The following is a 17,125-nucleotide window of genomic DNA, read 5'->3' on the forward strand; positions in this document are numbered from 1 at the left end:
CATTATGTGGTTAGTGGCTGTGCCACAGGGCTCTGGCCGTGGCTGTTTCCCCCTTGATGGGCTGTGGGCTTCCAGCTGCTGGCCTGGGTTGATTCTGGGGCAAGGCATGACCTGGTTCCCCTGGATAGTTTCACAGAATCATCAGGGCTGGAGGGAGCTCTGGAGATCATCCAGTGCAACCCCTGCCAAGGCAGGGCCACCCAGAGCAGGGCACACAGGAATGTGTCCAGGCGGGTTTGGGATGTCTCCAGAGAGGGAGACTCCACAACCTCCCTGGGCAGCCTGTGCCAGGGCTCTGACACCCTCAGAGTAAGGAAGTTCCTCGTCATGTTGAGGTGAAACTTGTTGTGGTTTAGTTTATGGCCATTGCTCCTCGTCCTGTCACTGGGCAGCACTGGAAAGAGTCTGGCACCATCCTCGTGGCACCCACCTTTGAGCTATTGATGTCCATAGATGAGATCCCCTCTCAGGCTGCTCTTCTCTAGACTAACCAGGCCCAGCTCCCACAAATTTCTCCTCAAGAGAGAGATACTCCAGACCCCTGAGCATCCTTGTGGCCTCCGCTGGACCCTCTGCAGTAGCTCCTTGTCTTTCTCATACTGAGGAGCCCAGCACTGGACACAAGGTTGACCATTCGCGGCCGGGCTGTGCTGCGGGAATCTCCTGCGGGTTTGCTGGTGGGGTCGGGCTGCTCCATGATTCCCGATGCCGAACCCCCGCGAGATGATGGATGGAACCGGACGGAGCCCGTGGGAGCCGCCTCCCCGCTGCTGCTCCCCGGGCATCGCTCCTGCACCCCCGGGCGCTCCCGATGGGGGCCGGCGGAGGCAGCGGAGCGGCGGCGGGGCCGGACCCCCCCGCGGCGGGGCGGGGCGGGGAGGAGCGGCCATCCGGGCACCATGGCGGCGGCGGCGGAGGAGCTGTCGGGGCGGCGGGGCCGGGGACCGGAGCCGGGGCCGGGGCCGGGCAGCCCCGTGGGGCGGGCGGGGTTCGAGGGTTCGCCCGGGGGCGGCCGCCGCGTCTTCAGCCCCGCCGGGGAGTTCCGCGAGTTCTCCCGGCGGCAGCTCCGCGACATGGAGCGGCTCTTCCGACAGTGAGTACCGGGGAGAGCGGGGACCCCTCGGACAGCATCACCGGGGGCCGGCGGGGGGACTCCCGGCATCCCGCGGCAGCCCCCCGCTGCTCGCAGGACACATGCCCCGGTGCCCTCCGGCCCGGTCCCTGCAAGAGGAACCCTCCAACCCCTTGCAGGAGGCTCCCCTGGCTCCTTGGAGGAGGCTCCCCCGTCCCTTGCATGAGGGATGCCTGGGATACCCCCAGCTACTTGCAGGAGGGATCCCAGGGACTTCCCCCCTACACAGCTCCTTGCAGGGGGATGCCTGGGATACCTTCCCCCTCCCCAGCTCCCTGCAGGAGAGATTCCTGCACACCCCCAAATCCCTGCAGCAGGGACCCCTGTCCACCCCATCTTCTGGGAGGAGGGACCCTGGCACCTTGTATTGCAGTTGGGGAAGCTGGAGGGTACCGCAAGGGACCCCCCTGCGTTCCCTGTGCTGCAGCACCGAGGGGTCCCCGCTTCTCGGTGTGTCCTCAGCATCCCCAGCCTCGCTGCGTGCCACCACGCACGGTGGAGCGTGACTCGGTGCACAAGCTCGGCCCCGGGGGGAATCTGGCATCGATCCCTGGAAATTTCCAAGGGGAGACTGAAATTGCAGTGTCTCTAACCACGGTCACACCAGGATGTGCCGGGGGACAAGCGGGGTGGCCCAGAGCATCCCTACGGATGGCGTGGAGGCAGCGTGGCTCTGGGGAGTATGGAGAGGAGCGAGCATCCTGCAGTGTGCTGCTGCCTCTCGACCCATCCGGTGTAAACCAGGGGTGAAATCTGTGTAGATGTGCTGCAGGCTCTTGCTTGGGCACAGCAGGGGGAAGTGCAGGGGCTGGAGGCAGCGAGCCCCAAGGCACAAGGCTGGGGGGGCTGTTTGAGGTGCAGGCAATGCTCTGCCAGCATCCCAGGCAGCGCAAGAGCCCCGCTGTTCCCTGCTTCTTCCCACCCGGACACAGCAAGCGGGAAGGGACTGCTGTTGCAGTCTCTTGGATGCAGCCTGGGGGTGAGGGTACAATCATGCTTGGGGTCCCCCGGACCAGAGCACCCATCTGGTGATGCTGAGCACGGGTGCTCATCGCGGTGCAGATGGCGTGTGGTGGGAATGTGGCCGGCACCACGCAGACAGGGAGCCAGGCACACGGAGCAGACGTGTTTGCTCTGACACTGCAGCGTCTCACTGCAGCGAAAGGAGCAGCGTGAGGCAGCCCACGGCGGTTTGGGAGCTGGGAAAGGGGGTTTTCCCAAGGGAAGGATGGCGTTGAACCATGTGCTCTTTGTCACCCTTGCGATGCAATGATCTGGCTGTGTGGTATAAAGTGTGGAAGGGGTTTTGTGCCGCTTGGGAGAAGCAGAGGGATGCCGGCATCCCTGAAAAGCAGAGAGGAGGGGAGTGAGAGCGAGGAAGTGCCCTGCAGCTGGGGCATGCTTTGCATGGGGTGAAACAGCAGGGCCAGGCTGGCAAACTTGCCGCTTGCAGAACAACTCTCTGTGTGATGCTCCAAAAGGGGTCTCGGAAGCAGGAAGTGTGTTGGGGCTGCTCCCCCAGCCCAGCTCCTGGGTGACAGCAGCGGCAGCAGCAGGGCCAAATGCTGCATGAGGGTCCCCACAGCGTGGGAGAGCAGGAAGGCGACATGGACAGAGCTAAACCGCAGCAGGGAAGGTACAAATGAGTCACAGACCTGCAGCATGGTGAGCCTGGTGCTCCGCGAGGCGGCTGCAGCGCCGCAGGCACAGCACAAATCAGCCACCAAAAGGAGAAAGCCTGTTCGTGATGGGTGAAGCTGCTCGAATACTTCTACATGGCCCTGGGCTGGCTGCAGGGTCTTCTCCATCCCTGTGGTGGTGCCCAGGGGCGGCGGTGCGGTGAAGTGCAGTGGTGAGGCTTGCATTGAGGACGAGGGGTATCAGGGGAAATGCAGCCGCCTGCCCTGTGGAGCCACATGAGATCTGGAGGGTCTGTGGGCAGAGAAAGAATCACAGAATCAACCCGGTTGGAAAAGACCTTTAAGCTCATCAAGTCCAACCATTCCCAGCACTGCCAAGGCCACCACTAACCCATGGCACTGAGGCCTCGGCTACACGGGGTGTGAACACTTGCAGGGACGGTGACTCCAGCCCTGCCCTGGGCAGCCTGTTCCAATGCCTGAGCACCCTCTGGGGAAGGAATTGTTCCTCATCTCCATCTAAACCTGCCCTGGTGCAGCTTGAGGCCATTTCCTCTTGTCCCATCCCTTGTTCCTTGGGAGAAGAGACGGACCCACCTCACTACAACTTCCTGTCAGGCAGTTGTAGAGAGCAATGTGCCCGGCTCTCTTGGCCAAACCCAGGCTCATGGATGGATGCTGAGGGTCTCTGGGCAGGCAGGAGCCATCACCTGGAGGTGTCATAGCGAGGATGACGAGGTGTGCTCGGGCTCCGGGCCCAGGGAGCCAGCAGCAGGTTTGGCAGCATCCCGAGGGGTTCTCCTGCCAAGAGCCACAGGGAAGCAGAGCCGATCCCGGATGATGCTCTGGGGGCTGTTAGTGGTTTGCCGGCAGCTCCCTGTGGTCTGGCGAGCTGCCTGGGGGTGTCGGTGCCCATGTCCTTGCTCTTACCTCCTCCTGTGCCTGGTGCCTCGCTCCCTGGACAGAGGAGACGCGGAGAGGGCTGCATGCACTCAGCGATGTGACAGGACCGTCCCTCTGTGCTGCAGGTACGATGCAGGGAAAGACGGTTTCATTGACCTGATGGAGCTGAAGCTGATGATGGAGAAACTGGGGGCTCCACAGACGCACCTGGGCTTGAAGAACATGATCAAGGAGGTGGATGAAGACCTGGACAGCAAGCTCAGCTTTCGGGAGGTGAGGGCATGGAGGTGCCTCAGGTGCTGCTCGCCTCAGTGCTGGGCTGGGGATGGTTCGAAGGTGATGGGGGGGGTCTTGTGGTGGCTTTGAGGTCTCGGGGGAGCCAACACCAACGTCTCCCTTTGCAGTTCCTGCTGATCTTCCGCAAGGCAGCAGCGGGAGAGCTGCAGGAGGATAGTGGGCTGCACGCCCTGGCCCGGCTCTCCGAGATCGACGTCTCCACAGAGGGAGTGAAGGGTGCCAAGAACTTCTTTGAGGCCAAGGTAACGAGGTCCGGACCCAGGGTGGTGGTGTACAAGGGCGGTTTGGTGCCAGCTCACTGGGAACAGCGTGTGGGCAGGAGGTGGGGATGTTGGTGGGGTCTTGGTGGACCCAGCCAGACGTGCTCCATTGGCAGGTACAAGCCATCCACGATGCTAGCCGCTTCGAGGAGGAGATCAAGGCAGAGCAGGAGGAGAAGAAGAAGCAGGCGGAGGAGCTGAAGCAGAGGAAAGCAGCGTTCAAGGAGCTCCAATCCACCTTCAAGCAGTGACGGGGCGCCGACACGGGGCCGGGCAGGACTGGTGTGTGGTGCCTGGAGCCGGGAATGCCGCATGTGCCACGTATCGACTGTAACGGGAGCGATGCCCGAGCTGTGTGCCTGTGACTGCCCAAAGGCCGGGCTCGGCACAGCGCCCGGCTCTCCCTTCCCCTCGCTGTGCTGCCTGTAGGTGTTGTTCATACCCCTCTATTGTCCCCTTGCCGAGCTGCCCCTGCCCCGAGGGGCGGCAGCACCGTGTCCCCTGCCAGGGGCTGCTGCCGCCGCGGCGGCCGTGCTGGCCCCACGCTGTTGTGTTGTGCATGCACCGTGCAGGACACGGGGACTCACCCGGGGGAGTGTCACGGTGACTTGGTGCCTGTTGCCATTGCTGACGGAGGGGTCCGTGTGTGCAGTGCTGGGGGGTGGGAGCCCCCCCACTGGTGTGCAGCCCCCCGGGGGCTGTGTCTCTGTGTTCTAAAGCTGTGTGCAAAGGCAGCTGTTGGCTCTTGAGGCTGTTCTGTGTTTTCATGTTGTATTTGGCCCAGGAGGGCGAGTGTTGTAGCCACACGTGGTCGGGTGAGGCTCCCGTGTTGGCTGTACTGACATGTCTGTCCCGCGGTGTCCCCCCGAGCGGCGGTACTGGGAGGGGGGGTGTGTTCTGTGTCTTTTGGGTTTTTATTTTAATCCCAAATAAATATTATATTTCTTAAGCTGGGTGCCTGTGTGTGGGGCTGAGGTGCAGCCGTGCTGGGGTCGTGTCCATGGCAGTGGCAGGAGCCACATGGGGAGCGGGCACCCCCTCACTGCTGCGGGTGGTGGTGAAGCAGGATGAGCCATGGAGGTGCTGAGACATCAGCGTGGGAAGCAGTGGGGGCCTGATCCACATGTGGTGTTACTGAAGGTCTTCAGCATCCTTCTGCCATGGGGCTGGCCCCCCTCCTGCCCCGCTCTGTAGCCCTGGGGGCACCTGTAGGGTTTTGGCTGGCCTTGGCCATGTGGAGAGGAGACCCTGCTCCTGTGGTGCATGGGGGGAGCAGGTTTGGGGGCTGCATCCTGGAAGCTGGGGGGCAGTTGGGCTGCCCGCACCCCATAGAGAACAGTGTGGCTGTGGGGCTGCGTGTCCCCAGGTCATTTCCAGGCATCCCTGCTGTGCCACGTTGGATGGGCAGCTGTGGCTGTTCCCAGGTGGGGTGATAAGATGGAGCAATGGGGCTGAGGAGCTGCCCCCAGCGTGGGACAGTCACCACATGTTGGCCACTGGACAGTCAACACCAAGGTTTCAGGGTGCTATAAGAGGGGTGAGTGCCCCCACTGTGCACTCTGGACTGCTGCAGCCATGCTGGGTGCTCTGTGTCTCGTCGTGGTGCTGGGCTACGGTGGGTCTGGGGGGCAGGAGGGGATGGGGTGGGGAGGGGTGGGACCCCCGCAGCCACTGTGGCCCTGAGCAAAAGGGGTGCAGGCAGCCGCTGAGGTCCCTTTGCCGGTGTCACCCAGCCTATGGATATGGCCAGCCAGCCGCAGCAGCGCTGTATAGCAGCCGCGTGGTGGGTGGTGAAGATGCTGTGCCCCACAGCTGGCCATGGCAGGTAAGGAGGGATGCAGGGATGGGGGTGGGGATGGGGTCATTCCTGCACTGATGCTGTGCCTCTGCTGTCACAGATCTCACTGCAGTACAGCCGCAATAGGCAGTGGTATCACACATGCGGCGGGACCCTGATTAAAGCCAACTGGGTGCTGACAGCTGCCCACTGCATCAGGTGGGTGCTGGGGTGTAAGAGGGGGGTCCATGTGGGGAGGACAAGATGTTTATGGAGACTGACACCCCCATTTCTCCCCTGGAAGCTCTACCCTGACGTACCGCGTGCTGCTGGGCAAGCAGGTCCTGTCGGAAGAGAACGAGCCGGGCTCGGTGACTGTGAGTGTGGTGAAGACCATTGTGCATGAGAAATGGGACTCCGACCTCATCATGTAAGGGATGGGATGGGTCAGGGGTGGATGGGGGGAGTATTATGGCCAGGTTCCCCTTCCCTATGGATCAGATCTTTCTGTCCCCACGGCTTGGCTCTCCCAATAGCAATGACATCGCCCTGGTCAAGCTGGCAGAGGAGGTGCAGGAGAGTGATACCATCCAGGCCGCTACCCTGCCGCCCGCCGGGCAGATACTGGAGAACAACTACCCCTGCTATGTGACCGGCTGGGGCCGGCTCTGGAGTAAGTGGGGGTCCATGGGTGTCGTGGTTTGAGCCCAGCCGAAACCACGACAATGGGGAGGAGCCAGTGGGGTACAGTGTGGGTGCAGGGTGTGATGTGTGCCTGTTGCGGCAGCGAACGGGCCCCTGGCTGACGTCCTGCAGCAGGCACTGCTGCCCGTGGTGGAATATGACATCTGCTCCCAGTGGAGCTGGTGGGGCAGCTACGTGCTCCCCACCATGGTGTGCGCCGGCGGCGATGGTGTCATCTCCAGCTGCAACGTGAGTGTTGGGCAGGGGGTGGCAAAGGTGGGTGCAGGGTTGGTCTCCTCAAGGAACAAGGGATGGGACAAAAGGAAACGGCCTCAAGCTGCACCAGGGGAGGTTTAGATGGAGCTGAGGAACAATTCCTTCCCCAGAGGGTGCTCAGGCATTGGAACAGGCTGCCCAGGGCAGGGCTGGAGTCACCGTCCCTGCAAGTGTTCACACCCCGTGTAGCCGAGGCCTCAGTGCCATGGGTTAGTGGTGGCCTTGGCAGTGCTGGGGTAATGGTTGGACTTGATGATCTTAAAGGTCTTTTCCAATCTCATTGATTCTATGGCTCTATGAGGGGCAGGTTGGCAGCGCGGGGCTGTGGTCCTCACTGGGAGGTGAGGGGCTGGAGGTGGGTGTCCAGAAGGGGTGAGTGTTGAGCTGTGTCCATGGGGACAGGGGGATTCCGGAGGCCCCCTGAACTGCCCACAAGGGGACGACTGGGAGGTGGCCGGTATCGTCAGCTTCGGCTCGTCGCTGGGCTGCAACACGCTGAGGAAGCCGACGGTGTTCACCCGTGTGTCTGCCTACATCGACTGGATCAACGAGGTGGGTGCCCCGTGCTCTGCCCCTGCGGGGGGGCTGCCCCTGCCCAGCCCGGGGGATCGCTGCCATTTCGTCTCTCTCTTGTTGTTGGCAGAAAATAAGGAGCAACTGAAGAAGCGGTGCGAGGGGCAGTGCGTCTCGAGCATGATAAAGGCAAAAGTGCAGAGCTGGTCTCGCTTGGTCTCTTTATTGAGCAGAGGTGGAGCTGGGGGCAGGCACCCGTGGCTGTGTCTCGGGATGCTGGGGTTGGAGGGGTCCCCATGTCACTCAATGGGGCCAGAAGGGTCCTGCGGGTACTGAGGCAGGCTCAGGCTGTAGTTGTGGGGAGTAAGGGTGGGATCCGTGCCCATAGCACCAGCAGGCTCAAGGCCTTGCTGGTCGTTTGGGGAAGAGGGGCTGGGGTCTAGTTGTGGGGGGCCTGGTGGGAGGATCTAAGGAAGCCAGTTGGCCCATGGGGGGCACTGGGGAATGTGGTAGCTCCCAGAGTGCTTTAGGGGTCTTGAGTGTCGTTGGGACTGGAACAAGCTGCCCAAAGAGGTGGCGAATACCCCATCCCTGGCAGTGTTCAAGGCCAGGTTGGACACAGGGGCTTGGAGCAACCTGCTCTAGTGGAAGGTGTCCCTGCCCATGGCAGGGGTTGGAACTGGATGAGCTTTAAGGTCCCTTCAACCGAAATCATTCTATCATTCTCTGGTTCTGTGTCTCGGGGGACTTTGCTGGTCCTGGGTTACTTGAGGACAGGTGAATTTTAATGGGGGTCTCAAGGGTTGGTCCTTGGGGGGCTGATTGGTCCAGGGAGGGGGGTTCCAGGACCTGCAACATGACACAGGAGCCGAGCATCTCACTGTGGGTCTCCTTCCACAGTGTCTGGAGAGACAAGGTAGGTGATGGGTCTGGCCAGGTGGTGCTAGCACCCCAGCTGGGGGTCCCCAGGAGGAGCCAGGGCTGCCATGGGAGGGATGTGGGGGTTTGCAGAGGAAGGAGGCGCCGTGCCAATGGGAGCGGGTGTGAAGAGGCTGCGGATGGTGCTGTACCATGAGCCCCCGAGAAGAGCCGCCCAGCACCACTGCGGTGCTGCTGTGCCATCCCCTTGTCATGGGTGCTGGACCCCAGGGGGGAGCTTCGTGGCAGGGGAAGATGGATGGTGGTGCCTCGAGCTCTGTGGGGAACGTGATGGATGGTGCCCAGCTTAGGAGTGATGCTGCCACCAGACTGAGCGACATCATCACCAGCCTGGAGAGCGATGCCATCGCCTGCTCTGGGCCTCAGGAGCACCAGCGTGAGCCCCAGCGCTGTGGGAGCCGCTTGCCTGGGCTGTGGCTTGCTTGGGGCAGGGTTGTGGGTCCCTCTGGGGACCGAGTGACACTTGACAGCCCAGCCAGAGGTTTAGTGGGTGAAGAGGTGCATGGGGAGGGAAGTAGTTGGGGGGCTCTGCTGGGTGCTGTGGCAAAGGGATTGTACACATCACCCCATGGGGTATTAAAGACCTGCTCAGAGGACGTGTGGAGATGGACCATGTACCACAGGGATGGCTCTTGGGGGTGGGAAGAAGAGGCTGGGGAGCAGGACCCCAACCATGCGAGAGGCACTGGCTGGTGTTGCAGTCACATCGAGATGTGCTGTCATGTCATGTCCATGTGCCAACCTGCGCACTGTGTCCCCTCCTCAGACATGGTGTGATGAGCGTGGCAGCCCTGGGCATCACTGCTGGGGTTGGTACCCAGCAGGTCATGTCCTGCAGAATCAGTGGTGGTGGGGATGGAGCAGGAGCGTGGCTGGCACCGGCACCCTCTGAGATGTGTCTCACCCCAGTTAAAGATGTCCCCTCCTGCAGGAGGTGGTGGAGGGTCACAGGCCCTGCATGAGACTTGGCTAAACTGTGGTTCGTAGTGAGACCCCACAGCGGTGTGTGGCCTGAGCGGGGCCAGCAGAGTATCCTTGGAGGGTGTGAATCCCTGTGGTGGCTGTTTGAGCATCCAGCACGCTCGAAGGACGAGGCGGGGTGTGCCGGGGCTGTACTGTGCCGGGGGGACACAAAGCACCAAGGTGTTGCTGCTGTAACTGCCCATGTGCCTGTATGCTGACAGAAGGTGACCCCTGTAAGCCATGCTGGGCAGAGGAGTGGCCCAGCTAGGTTGATATCGATATTCATGGGTGATTCCCAAAGCATCCCTCGCTCCCCCAGCAGCACGGAGGCAAAGGGGCACAGCACAAGCTGCCTTTGCTGTGCTGAAACACACCAGGAGCGTGCAATGCCCCAGGCAGTGAAGACGGGCTGGGTGGGCACCCATCAGCTCTCCATCCTGCTCTGCATGGTGGCACCTCCCTTCCCCACATACCCTAAGGCAGCTGCACCTGCCGAGGGCAGCTCCTCAGTCTCTGAGGATGCTTCTCCCTAAATCTCCACATCCATCCAGAGCCATCCAAAACCATCACCACAGCAGCTCATCCAGGTAAGCGCTTAATCTCAGCTCTGAGGTTCAGAGGAACCCTCATCGGGTTCCTCTGTAACTAACTCCCCATCGGTGCTTGATCGCTCTTCCCCTTTCGGAGCAGCCTGCAGGAGATGCTGACCTGGCACTCACAGCACGGAACAGACGAGGAAACACAACACAAAGCATTTTCTTGCCTTTCCCATTGTGTTTTATTAAAAATATCGATCACAAAAATCATTCCATGCCACTTGACAGACTTTGATCCCATCAGTTGGTTTTCCAGGCAGAGAAGGCCACAAGTGTGGCAGTCACCAAACAGAATACCCTGAGGCTGAGCACGAGCACATTGCAGCGAGCTGGAGCTGCTCTCCTCTGCGAGCACAGAGGCTCTAGGCCAGCACGTGCCTTGGCAAAGGGGCTTCCTGCTCCATCCTTACCCCTTCCCATCGGCACGGTGCCAGTCTCCATCTCATCCCTGTTTCACAGCATTCACAGGTGGCATTTCTCAAGATGAACATTTCGATAGACAGAGGAAAGGCACCGTGAGCACGGATGCAGAGTCCTGGTGGGAGCAGGTTTCCTCTGGCTGCGGGGGAAGTAGCTCTGGAGCTTGGCAGGATCCTCGGAGCGTCATTTGCACTTGAAGAAGAATTTTTTACGGAGGAAGTTGAAACAGCCTGGGATCTGCTTGTACTTCCCCTTGGCAGACACAGCGTTGGCCACCTGAGAACAAGAGGAGAGTGGATGAGGAGCAGGAAGAACAGGGACAGGGAACAGGACTGTGGGATGTGGGAGACCTCAGAGCAGGATCTGAAGGGGGCTACAAGGATGCTGGAAGAGGGACCCTTCATCAGGGGCTGTAGCAACAGGGCAAGGGGTGACGGGTACACATGTACCATGGTGTCTCAGGAGTACCACAGAGTACAAGCAAGCACCACGGGCATCTCCAGGCACAAGAGAACCAGCAGGACTTCCCCAAGGGCATGATCTGCCGGGACATATGGCAGCAAGCTCATGACAGTGACCCAAGTCCCACGAGCTTGGACTTTGACACTTACCCGCAGTAACATGTTCAGCAGGTCTTCTGAAGGGGCATATTGATCCAGCACACTGTCCAGTGTTTCCACATACCACGAGCCACTCGACACCTCCCTCCAGGAGACAAAACCTGCAGAGGAAGAATGAGAACATCATTGCCAAAGACAGTTTTCTGTTCTCGTCTCACCCAGTTACTGCCATCTCCAGTTGCCCCAAACCACCCCCCGACTGTGGCACTGAAGCTCCAACGTTTTGGCCAATTCCCCTGGCTATCTCACCTGGAAAAGTTGAGTAGGAGACCAAGATGTCACTGGGAGTGGGCAAACTGGCTACAGCATCTGACTCGTCCACGTTCCCTGATGGAGCCTGGAAAGGAGTCGCATCCGACTCCACAGAACCTCTGGGAGCTTCGTCTCCAGGCGAACTGGAATCCACTACAAAGCCTCGATCTCTTTGCTCTGCAAAAGGCAGCAACAAGTCAGTTCTCAACGGTCGTTGTTACTCAATTGCTCAGTGGTAAGAGAAGGCTGGAGCACCTCCTATATGGAGCCAGGCTGAGAACATTAGGGCTGTTCAGCCTGGAGAAGAGAAGCTGCGTGGAGACCTCAGAGCAGCTTCCAGTGTCTGAAGGGGGCTACAAGGATGCTGGAGAGGGACCTTCATCAGGGACTGGAGGGATAAGGGGTGATGGGTTCAAACTGAAAGAGGGGAAGTTCAGGTTGGAGATAAGGCAGAAGCTCTTCCCTGTGGGGAACAGGGTGCCCAGAGAAGCTGTGGCTGCCCCATCCCTGGCAGTGTTCAAGGCCAGGTTGGACACAGGGGCTTGGAGCAACCTGCTCTAGTGGAAGGTGTCCCTGCCCGTGGCAGGGGGTTCAAACTAGATAATCTTAAGGTTCTTTCCAATCCAAACCATTCTATGATTCTAGGACAGCTGGAAAAGCAGGCACTGAACCACAAAGGAACATGAAGCCAAAGCCTAACCACACCTCCAAAACCTGCTTATGCCCAACAGCCAACACGCTACCAGAGCCAAAACAAAGATTCACCTCCACCACAGGCCTGGATGAAGAAGAGTTTGGGTTTTCCTCTCAAACTCGGGCAATTGGACCCATTGAAATAGTTCACAATCTTTTCTATTGGAATGGGTTTTCCATCTGTTCCGTAAACGCCGCCGGGAAACTGAATATGGCTTGTCTGCAAGAGGAAAATCCAGGAGCCAGTAATGCAGAAGGAGAGGCCAGTGCTGAGGGAACCCACCTCTGATGGGTGCTCTGCAGCCTAAAGTTCCCACAGCCAGGCTTGATTCCTCATGTTTGCTCCTTGTCAGGGTGAGGGGACAATGCAGCATCATCTGAAATATGCTAACACCCATCCTCCTATAATCTAACCCCTAACCCACCTCTTCCAGTGATGGGGTTCTTCATCCTCTGGGACAACAGGCACTTAACATCCACCATTTTCCCAACAATCACTCTCCCCTCCCCATTCTATGAGGCCCCAGACTTTAAACAGGCTTTCCTACTGATAGCATCTCCCCCATCAGAGCTGGAGGCACAGGAAGGACTGAATGGCCACAGCGTGAGGGTCAGCGCTGCCTCCCTTCACTCCCTGCCTGTCATTCAGGTCCAAATTATACAGCCCAGCTTCCAAACCGGAGAACACTTGGCAAGGCTGGATCACACTGTGCTGGAGAAGCAGAACAGTTTGTACCAGGAGCAGTTCAGTTTGTATCCTCAGCCCAGATACAAAATGTAACTCTGCAATGTGCAGCAGCAGGGGGAGCAAAAACCTTGGGAATGACCCTGTTCCCACGCAGGCAGCCTCACCAAGGGCAAAGGGAGAGATGGGAGGAACCCACCTGGCAGCCGTGGGAAAGGATGACCACAATGCAGCAGTCCAGGGCGCTGTGGTCCCGCCGAGCCAGCTTCTGCAGCTCTGAAACCATGTCCTGCGTGGGAAACACCACAGTACAGTTGTTCAAACCACACCACAGATTGCTGCTGGGGACTCCTCTTACCACAGACTGGTTTGGGTTGGAAGGGATCTAAAGCTCCTCCAGCTCCAACCCCCTGCCACGGGCAGGGACACCTTCCACTAGAGCAGGTTGCTCCAAGCCCCTGTGTCCAACCTGGCCTTGAACACTGCCAGGGATGGGGCAGCCACAGCTTCTGTGGGCACCCTGTGCCAGCGCCTCAGCACCCTCACAGGGAAGAGCTTCTGCCTCAGAGCTCATCTCAGTCTCCCCTCGTTCTCTATCTGCTGAAATGCTCCACTTCCTATTAGCAGAAAACCTTGGTTTACTTTCAGTGTCTGCTCCAGATGATTGAGCTCCCCCCACTGCTGTGAGAAACAGCCAAGGACTGTACAAGAGGCAAATCCCACCCCCCGCCACACACAACCCAAAGGCTGCCCGAGCTATGGCACAAATACAACCTCACCCATTTCCCTGCAGACCACAACCAGGAATCAGAGTTCAGGGGTAAGGGTGAAGAAGTGAAAGGTCCTCTCTCCTGCTACCACAGCGTGGTAATGAGATAAGAGCAATCAATTCCTTCTCTGAGCAGCGCAGGCCCTGGCTTTCAGCATGCTGCAAACACGGGGGCATTTCCCATCACACACACTTCCAGGGCTCAACACAGTGGCCTCACCTGAGCTTCCAGGTCCCTCTGAGTCAGGACGTCGAAGCTCAAGGCCCTGAAGCGCTTCTCCAGCTTCTCACAGTCCACGTCGGAGCCGCGGCGAGTGCACAGACCCGAGTCTGCAGCGAAGTTGATGTTGTTGAGGATCAGGCAGCGCCCGCACGGATCCGCTCGCAGCTGGTAAACCTGCCAGGCACACACACTGCAGTTAAACACCCTCTCATCCAGGTGTCTGCTGGCTATTCCTGCAGGACGCAATGCCAAGGAGGAACAGGAGTCCTTAAAGCAGCCCAGTTCACAGCTTTTTCACCTCTCCAAGCCTAAGTATGGATAAGAGCCTCCATTCTCCAGGCATACATTGTTATCAGCACCAGGGAATGCAAACCCACCCACCAAATTGGGTGGGAATTTGTGGAAAGCAGCTGCTTCTTCACCCACAGAGTCTCCAATGGCAAGTTGAAGCTTCTGAGAGGATTTTTAGGCATTGTCATCAAATGTGACCACAACAGCCCACATGAGGAGCTGAGAATGGGGTAGAAAAATCTCCCCGAGGCTCAACTTTACCATCAACAGCAGCACCACAGGAATTTCCTGAGGGCTACCCTCAACCCTGTGCTTCCAAAGTCTAAACAGGATCTACCACAGAATCACTAGTGTTGGAGGGACCTCTGGAGATCATCCAGTGCAACCCCCTGCCAAGGCAGGGCCACCCAGAGCAGGTCCCACAGGAATGTGTCCAGGTGGGTTTGGGATGTCTCCAGAGAGGGAGACTCCACAACCCCCCTGGGCAGCCTGTGCCAGGGCTCTGACACCCTCAGCGTAAGGAAGTTCCTTGTCATGTTGGGGTGAAACTTGTTGTGGTTTAGTTTATGGCCATTGCTCCTCGTCCTGTCACTGGGCACCACTGGAAAGAGGCTGGCACCATCCTCCTGGCACCCACCTTTGAGCTATTGATGTCCATAGATGAGATCCCCTCTCAGGCTGCTCTTCTCCAGACTAACCAGGCCCAGCTCCCACAATCTCTCCTCATAAGAGAGATGCTCCAGACCCCTGAGCATCCTTGTGCCCCTGAGCAATGGCTCAGATGACACAGAGCAAGAACCAGCTAACCCCGGGTTAGTTCCTGGCAGCCACCCACGAGGCTCAGAGCCTTTGCTTAATAGGGAATGTTTTCAGCCCAACCAAATACTGACCAGATCCCGGTTCCACTTGTCAACAGCCGAACCTACAACACACAACAGAGACACAGGATTTAGCTCTCCCACTCTCCAAAACAAGGTGTTACCCATCTTCCTTCCAAAATCCATGTCGATCCTTCCCTGTAGGCCCTGACACGGTGGTGGTGTGTATGAGCTCCCTGGCTCTCCAGGGCAACTTGGGCCACGGCTTACCCCGGACTGGCACAGGAGGCACCCGAGGTCTTTCACTCTCTGCTTGCACTGGGATGGACAAACGTTCTGGAAGGTTCACATCTGTAAAGACAGAGGTCAGTCAGATCTCACTTCTACCCCTTCTGACGTGACACTACAAGTAACCAACCCAGGGTCCCCAAAAGGACCCTGCTGCGAGGCTGCAGTGTCACATCATGTCTGTTTTCCCCTTTGGAGGGTTTTACAGACTCAAGTTTCTTCTTACAATGGCACAAGCTGGATGCCCATGCAGATTCAGAGGAGCACAAGGTGGTGAGGACATGGCAAAATCCATTCTCACCCAGGTACTGGGGAGGTTCTGTGCAAAACCACAGAGAAGGGTGCTCCTAACGCCACGAGCACACAGCCCAAGCTCTGCACAGTAACCTCGACAAGCCCTGCTCCAGGATAACAGAGTGTGGCAGCAGGTCGAGGTGATCCTCCCTCTCTACTTGATCCTCTGATCTGAGGCCACATCTGGAGTCCTGTGTCCAGTGCTGGGCTCCTCAGCACAAGACAAGGAGCTACTGGAGAGGGTCCAGCGGAGGCCACAAGGATGCTCAGGGGTCTGGAGCATCTCGCTCTTGAGGAGAGATTGTGGGAGCTGGGCCTGGTTAGTCTGGAGAAGGGCAGCCTGAGAGGGGATCTTATCTATGCACATCAATAGCTCAAAGGTGGGTGCCAGGAGGATGGTGCCAGACTCTTTCCAGTGATGCCCAGTGACAGGACGAGGAGCAATGGCCATACACTAAACCACAACAGGTTTCACCTCAACATGAGGAGGAACTTCCTTACGCTGAGGGTGTCAGAGCCCTGGCACAGGCTGCCCAGGGAGGTTGTGGAGTCTCCCTCTCTGGAGACATCCCAAACCCACCTGGACACGTTCCTGTGTGCCCTGCTCTGGGTGGCCCTGCCTTGGCAGGCGTTGCACTGATGATCTCCAGAGCTCCCTCCAACCCTGATGATTCTGTGACAATAAAACCCAGGACTTCACAGACTATGACCATGGTGAGATGAATCCCGACTGCCACCACTTCACATGCTGCTGTTTGCCCAGAAAACAGTGACACCCTCGAGTCTTACTTTCATGATGTTCTTCCCCAGGTAACTCCAGCTCGACAGGCCTCAGGTCTACCAGCTGTGGTGGTGCCGACGGGCATCCACACTCCTCAGCCAGCATGTCCGCAAGGTCTCCCTGCCCTGTGTCCCGCAGGATAGAGAGGAACACAGGGAAAGCCCGCTTCCCTCGGGTCTCCAGGTCGATGACCAGCTGCCGGGCTTGCTCTCCTCGGCTGCCAGCGCTCTGCAGGGGAGGAAACCCCAGGATAACACATCGACATAAGGATGCTGGGGAGGGACTCTTCCTTAGGGACTGTAGTGGTAGGACAAGGGGTAATGGGTTCAAACTTAAACAGGGGAAGTTTAGATTAGCTATAAGGAAGAAGTTCTTTACTGTGAGGGTGGTGAGGCACTGGAATGGGTTGCCCAGGGAGGTTGTGGAAGCTCCATCCCTGGCGGTGTTCAAGGCCAGGTTGAATGGAGTCTTGGGTGACATGGTTTAGTGTAAGGTGTCCCTGTCCGTGGCAGGGGGTTGGAACTAGATGATCTTAAGCTCCTTTCCAACCCAAACCATTCTATGATTCTATGACACCGAGCTGAGGTGTGCTGCTGGGCCCGCCCTTCCGACTGATCTCCACAGAGGGGAAACACGGGTATCCACACGGGGTGGATGAGACTGAGACCCAGCGGGCAACCAAACCCCAGCCCTGGTGCCCCTCCGACCACAACGCCTGGCTGCCTGCCCCACACAAACCACATACATGGCGTGCAGGGAGCACCCCACAGCGCACAGGGCAGGGTATGACCCCCCAGGCCGCGCCGCGGGGCCGCCGCTCACCTGCACGTCCTCCAGCATGTGCCGGGTGAACAGGCCGCGCTCCCGCAGCGGGCCCCAGAGCGGCGCGACCCGCAGCGCCGCCACCAGCCGGGCCCTGCCGCGCCGCAGGGCCCGCCGCTGCGCCTCCTCCATGCCCGCCCCGCTCCGCCCGCCGCCGCCGCGGCAGGAAGCGCCGCCGTCTCTATGGTG

General features: G+C 59.1%; 3 protein-coding genes across 16 annotated transcripts in view; 2 read left to right on the plus strand and 1 right to left on the minus strand.

Annotated features, from left to right (window-relative positions):
- The window catches only part of LOC115617329 (EF-hand domain-containing protein D2), a 29,519-nt gene extending 24,338 nt beyond the window's left edge, over window positions 1-5,181 (plus strand). For 13 of the 14 annotated variants that reach the window (XR_003994570.1, XR_003994566.1, XR_003994565.1 and 10 more), the window contains 3 exons: window positions 3,801-3,948; window positions 4,080-4,214; window positions 4,349-5,181. Coding sequence is in view for 4 of the 14 variants with exons in the window: in XM_032920326.1 (XP_032776217.1) it covers window positions 3,801-3,948; window positions 4,080-4,214; window positions 4,349-4,483 (418 nt within the window). In the remaining 10 variants the exon portion in view is untranslated. Of the gene's footprint in view, window positions 1-856; window positions 1,094-3,800; window positions 3,949-4,079; window positions 4,215-4,348 lie in introns of those variants that run through there. The other variant, XM_030507674.1, reaches the window with a different exon arrangement.
- A 626-nt stretch (window positions 5,182-5,807) lies between these two features.
- On the plus strand, window positions 5,808-7,682 carry LOC115617334 (chymotrypsin-C-like). The gene is made up of 8 exons (XM_030507683.1): window positions 5,808-5,847; window positions 5,966-6,057; window positions 6,131-6,228; window positions 6,314-6,439; window positions 6,546-6,682; window positions 6,797-6,942; window positions 7,372-7,521; window positions 7,613-7,682. Exons 1-8 carry the CDS (start codon window positions 5,808-5,810, stop codon window positions 7,628-7,630), a joined length of 807 nt encoding a protein of 268 aa, XP_030363543.1. The 3' UTR covers window positions 7,631-7,682.
- Window positions 7,683-10,138: 2,456 nt separating this feature from the next.
- Window positions 10,139-17,089, minus strand: CASP9 (caspase 9). Its single transcript, XM_030507681.2, has 10 exons — window positions 16,937-17,089; window positions 16,123-16,342; window positions 15,022-15,102; window positions 14,824-14,855; window positions 13,640-13,816; window positions 12,850-12,939; window positions 12,038-12,185; window positions 11,270-11,449; window positions 11,012-11,121; window positions 10,139-10,676 (listed from the first exon to the last, which is right to left on the minus strand). The coding sequence occupies exons 1-10, from the start codon at window positions 17,066-17,068 to the stop codon at window positions 10,584-10,586; spliced, it is 1,263 nt and encodes a 420-aa protein (XP_030363541.1). The 5' UTR covers window positions 17,069-17,089; the 3' UTR covers window positions 10,139-10,583.
- Between the last annotated feature and the right edge of the window lie 36 nt (window positions 17,090-17,125).

The sequence above is a fragment of the Strigops habroptila genome, chromosome 16, assembly GCF_004027225.2.
Source record: "Strigops habroptila isolate Jane chromosome 16, bStrHab1.2.pri, whole genome shotgun sequence".
NCBI classification, from domain to species: domain Eukaryota; kingdom Metazoa; phylum Chordata; class Aves; order Psittaciformes; family Psittacidae; genus Strigops; species Strigops habroptila.

What these genes read in the sequence shown, in the direction of transcription:
- LOC115617334 (XM_030507683.1), top strand. Translation starts at nt 5,808, where the DNA reads ATGCTGGGTGCTCTGTGTCTCGTCGTGGTGCTGGGCTACG. An exon ending in CGGCTGGGGCCGGCTCTGGA is followed by an intron (nt 6,683 to 6,796) that starts GTAAGTGGGGGT and finishes CTGTTGCGGCAG; the next exon opens with CGAACGGGCCCCTGGCTGAC. An exon ending in GTGTCATCTCCAGCTGCAAC is followed by an intron (nt 6,943 to 7,371) that starts GTGAGTGTTGGG and finishes CCATGGGGACAG; the next exon opens with GGGGATTCCGGAGGCCCCCT.
- CASP9 (XM_030507681.2), bottom strand. Translation starts at nt 17,068, where the DNA reads ATGGAGGAGGCGCAGCGGCGGGCCCTGCGGCGCGGCAGGGCCCGGCTG. An exon ending in ACAAGTGGAACCGGGATCTG is followed by an intron (nt 13,817 to 14,823) that starts GTCAGTATTTGG and finishes TGTGCCTGGCAG; the next exon opens with GTTTACCAGCTGCGAGCGGA. An exon ending in CTCCTACTCAACTTTTCCAG is followed by an intron (nt 11,122 to 11,269) that starts GTGAGATAGCCA and finishes CTTCCTCTGCAG; the next exon opens with GTTTTGTCTCCTGGAGGGAG.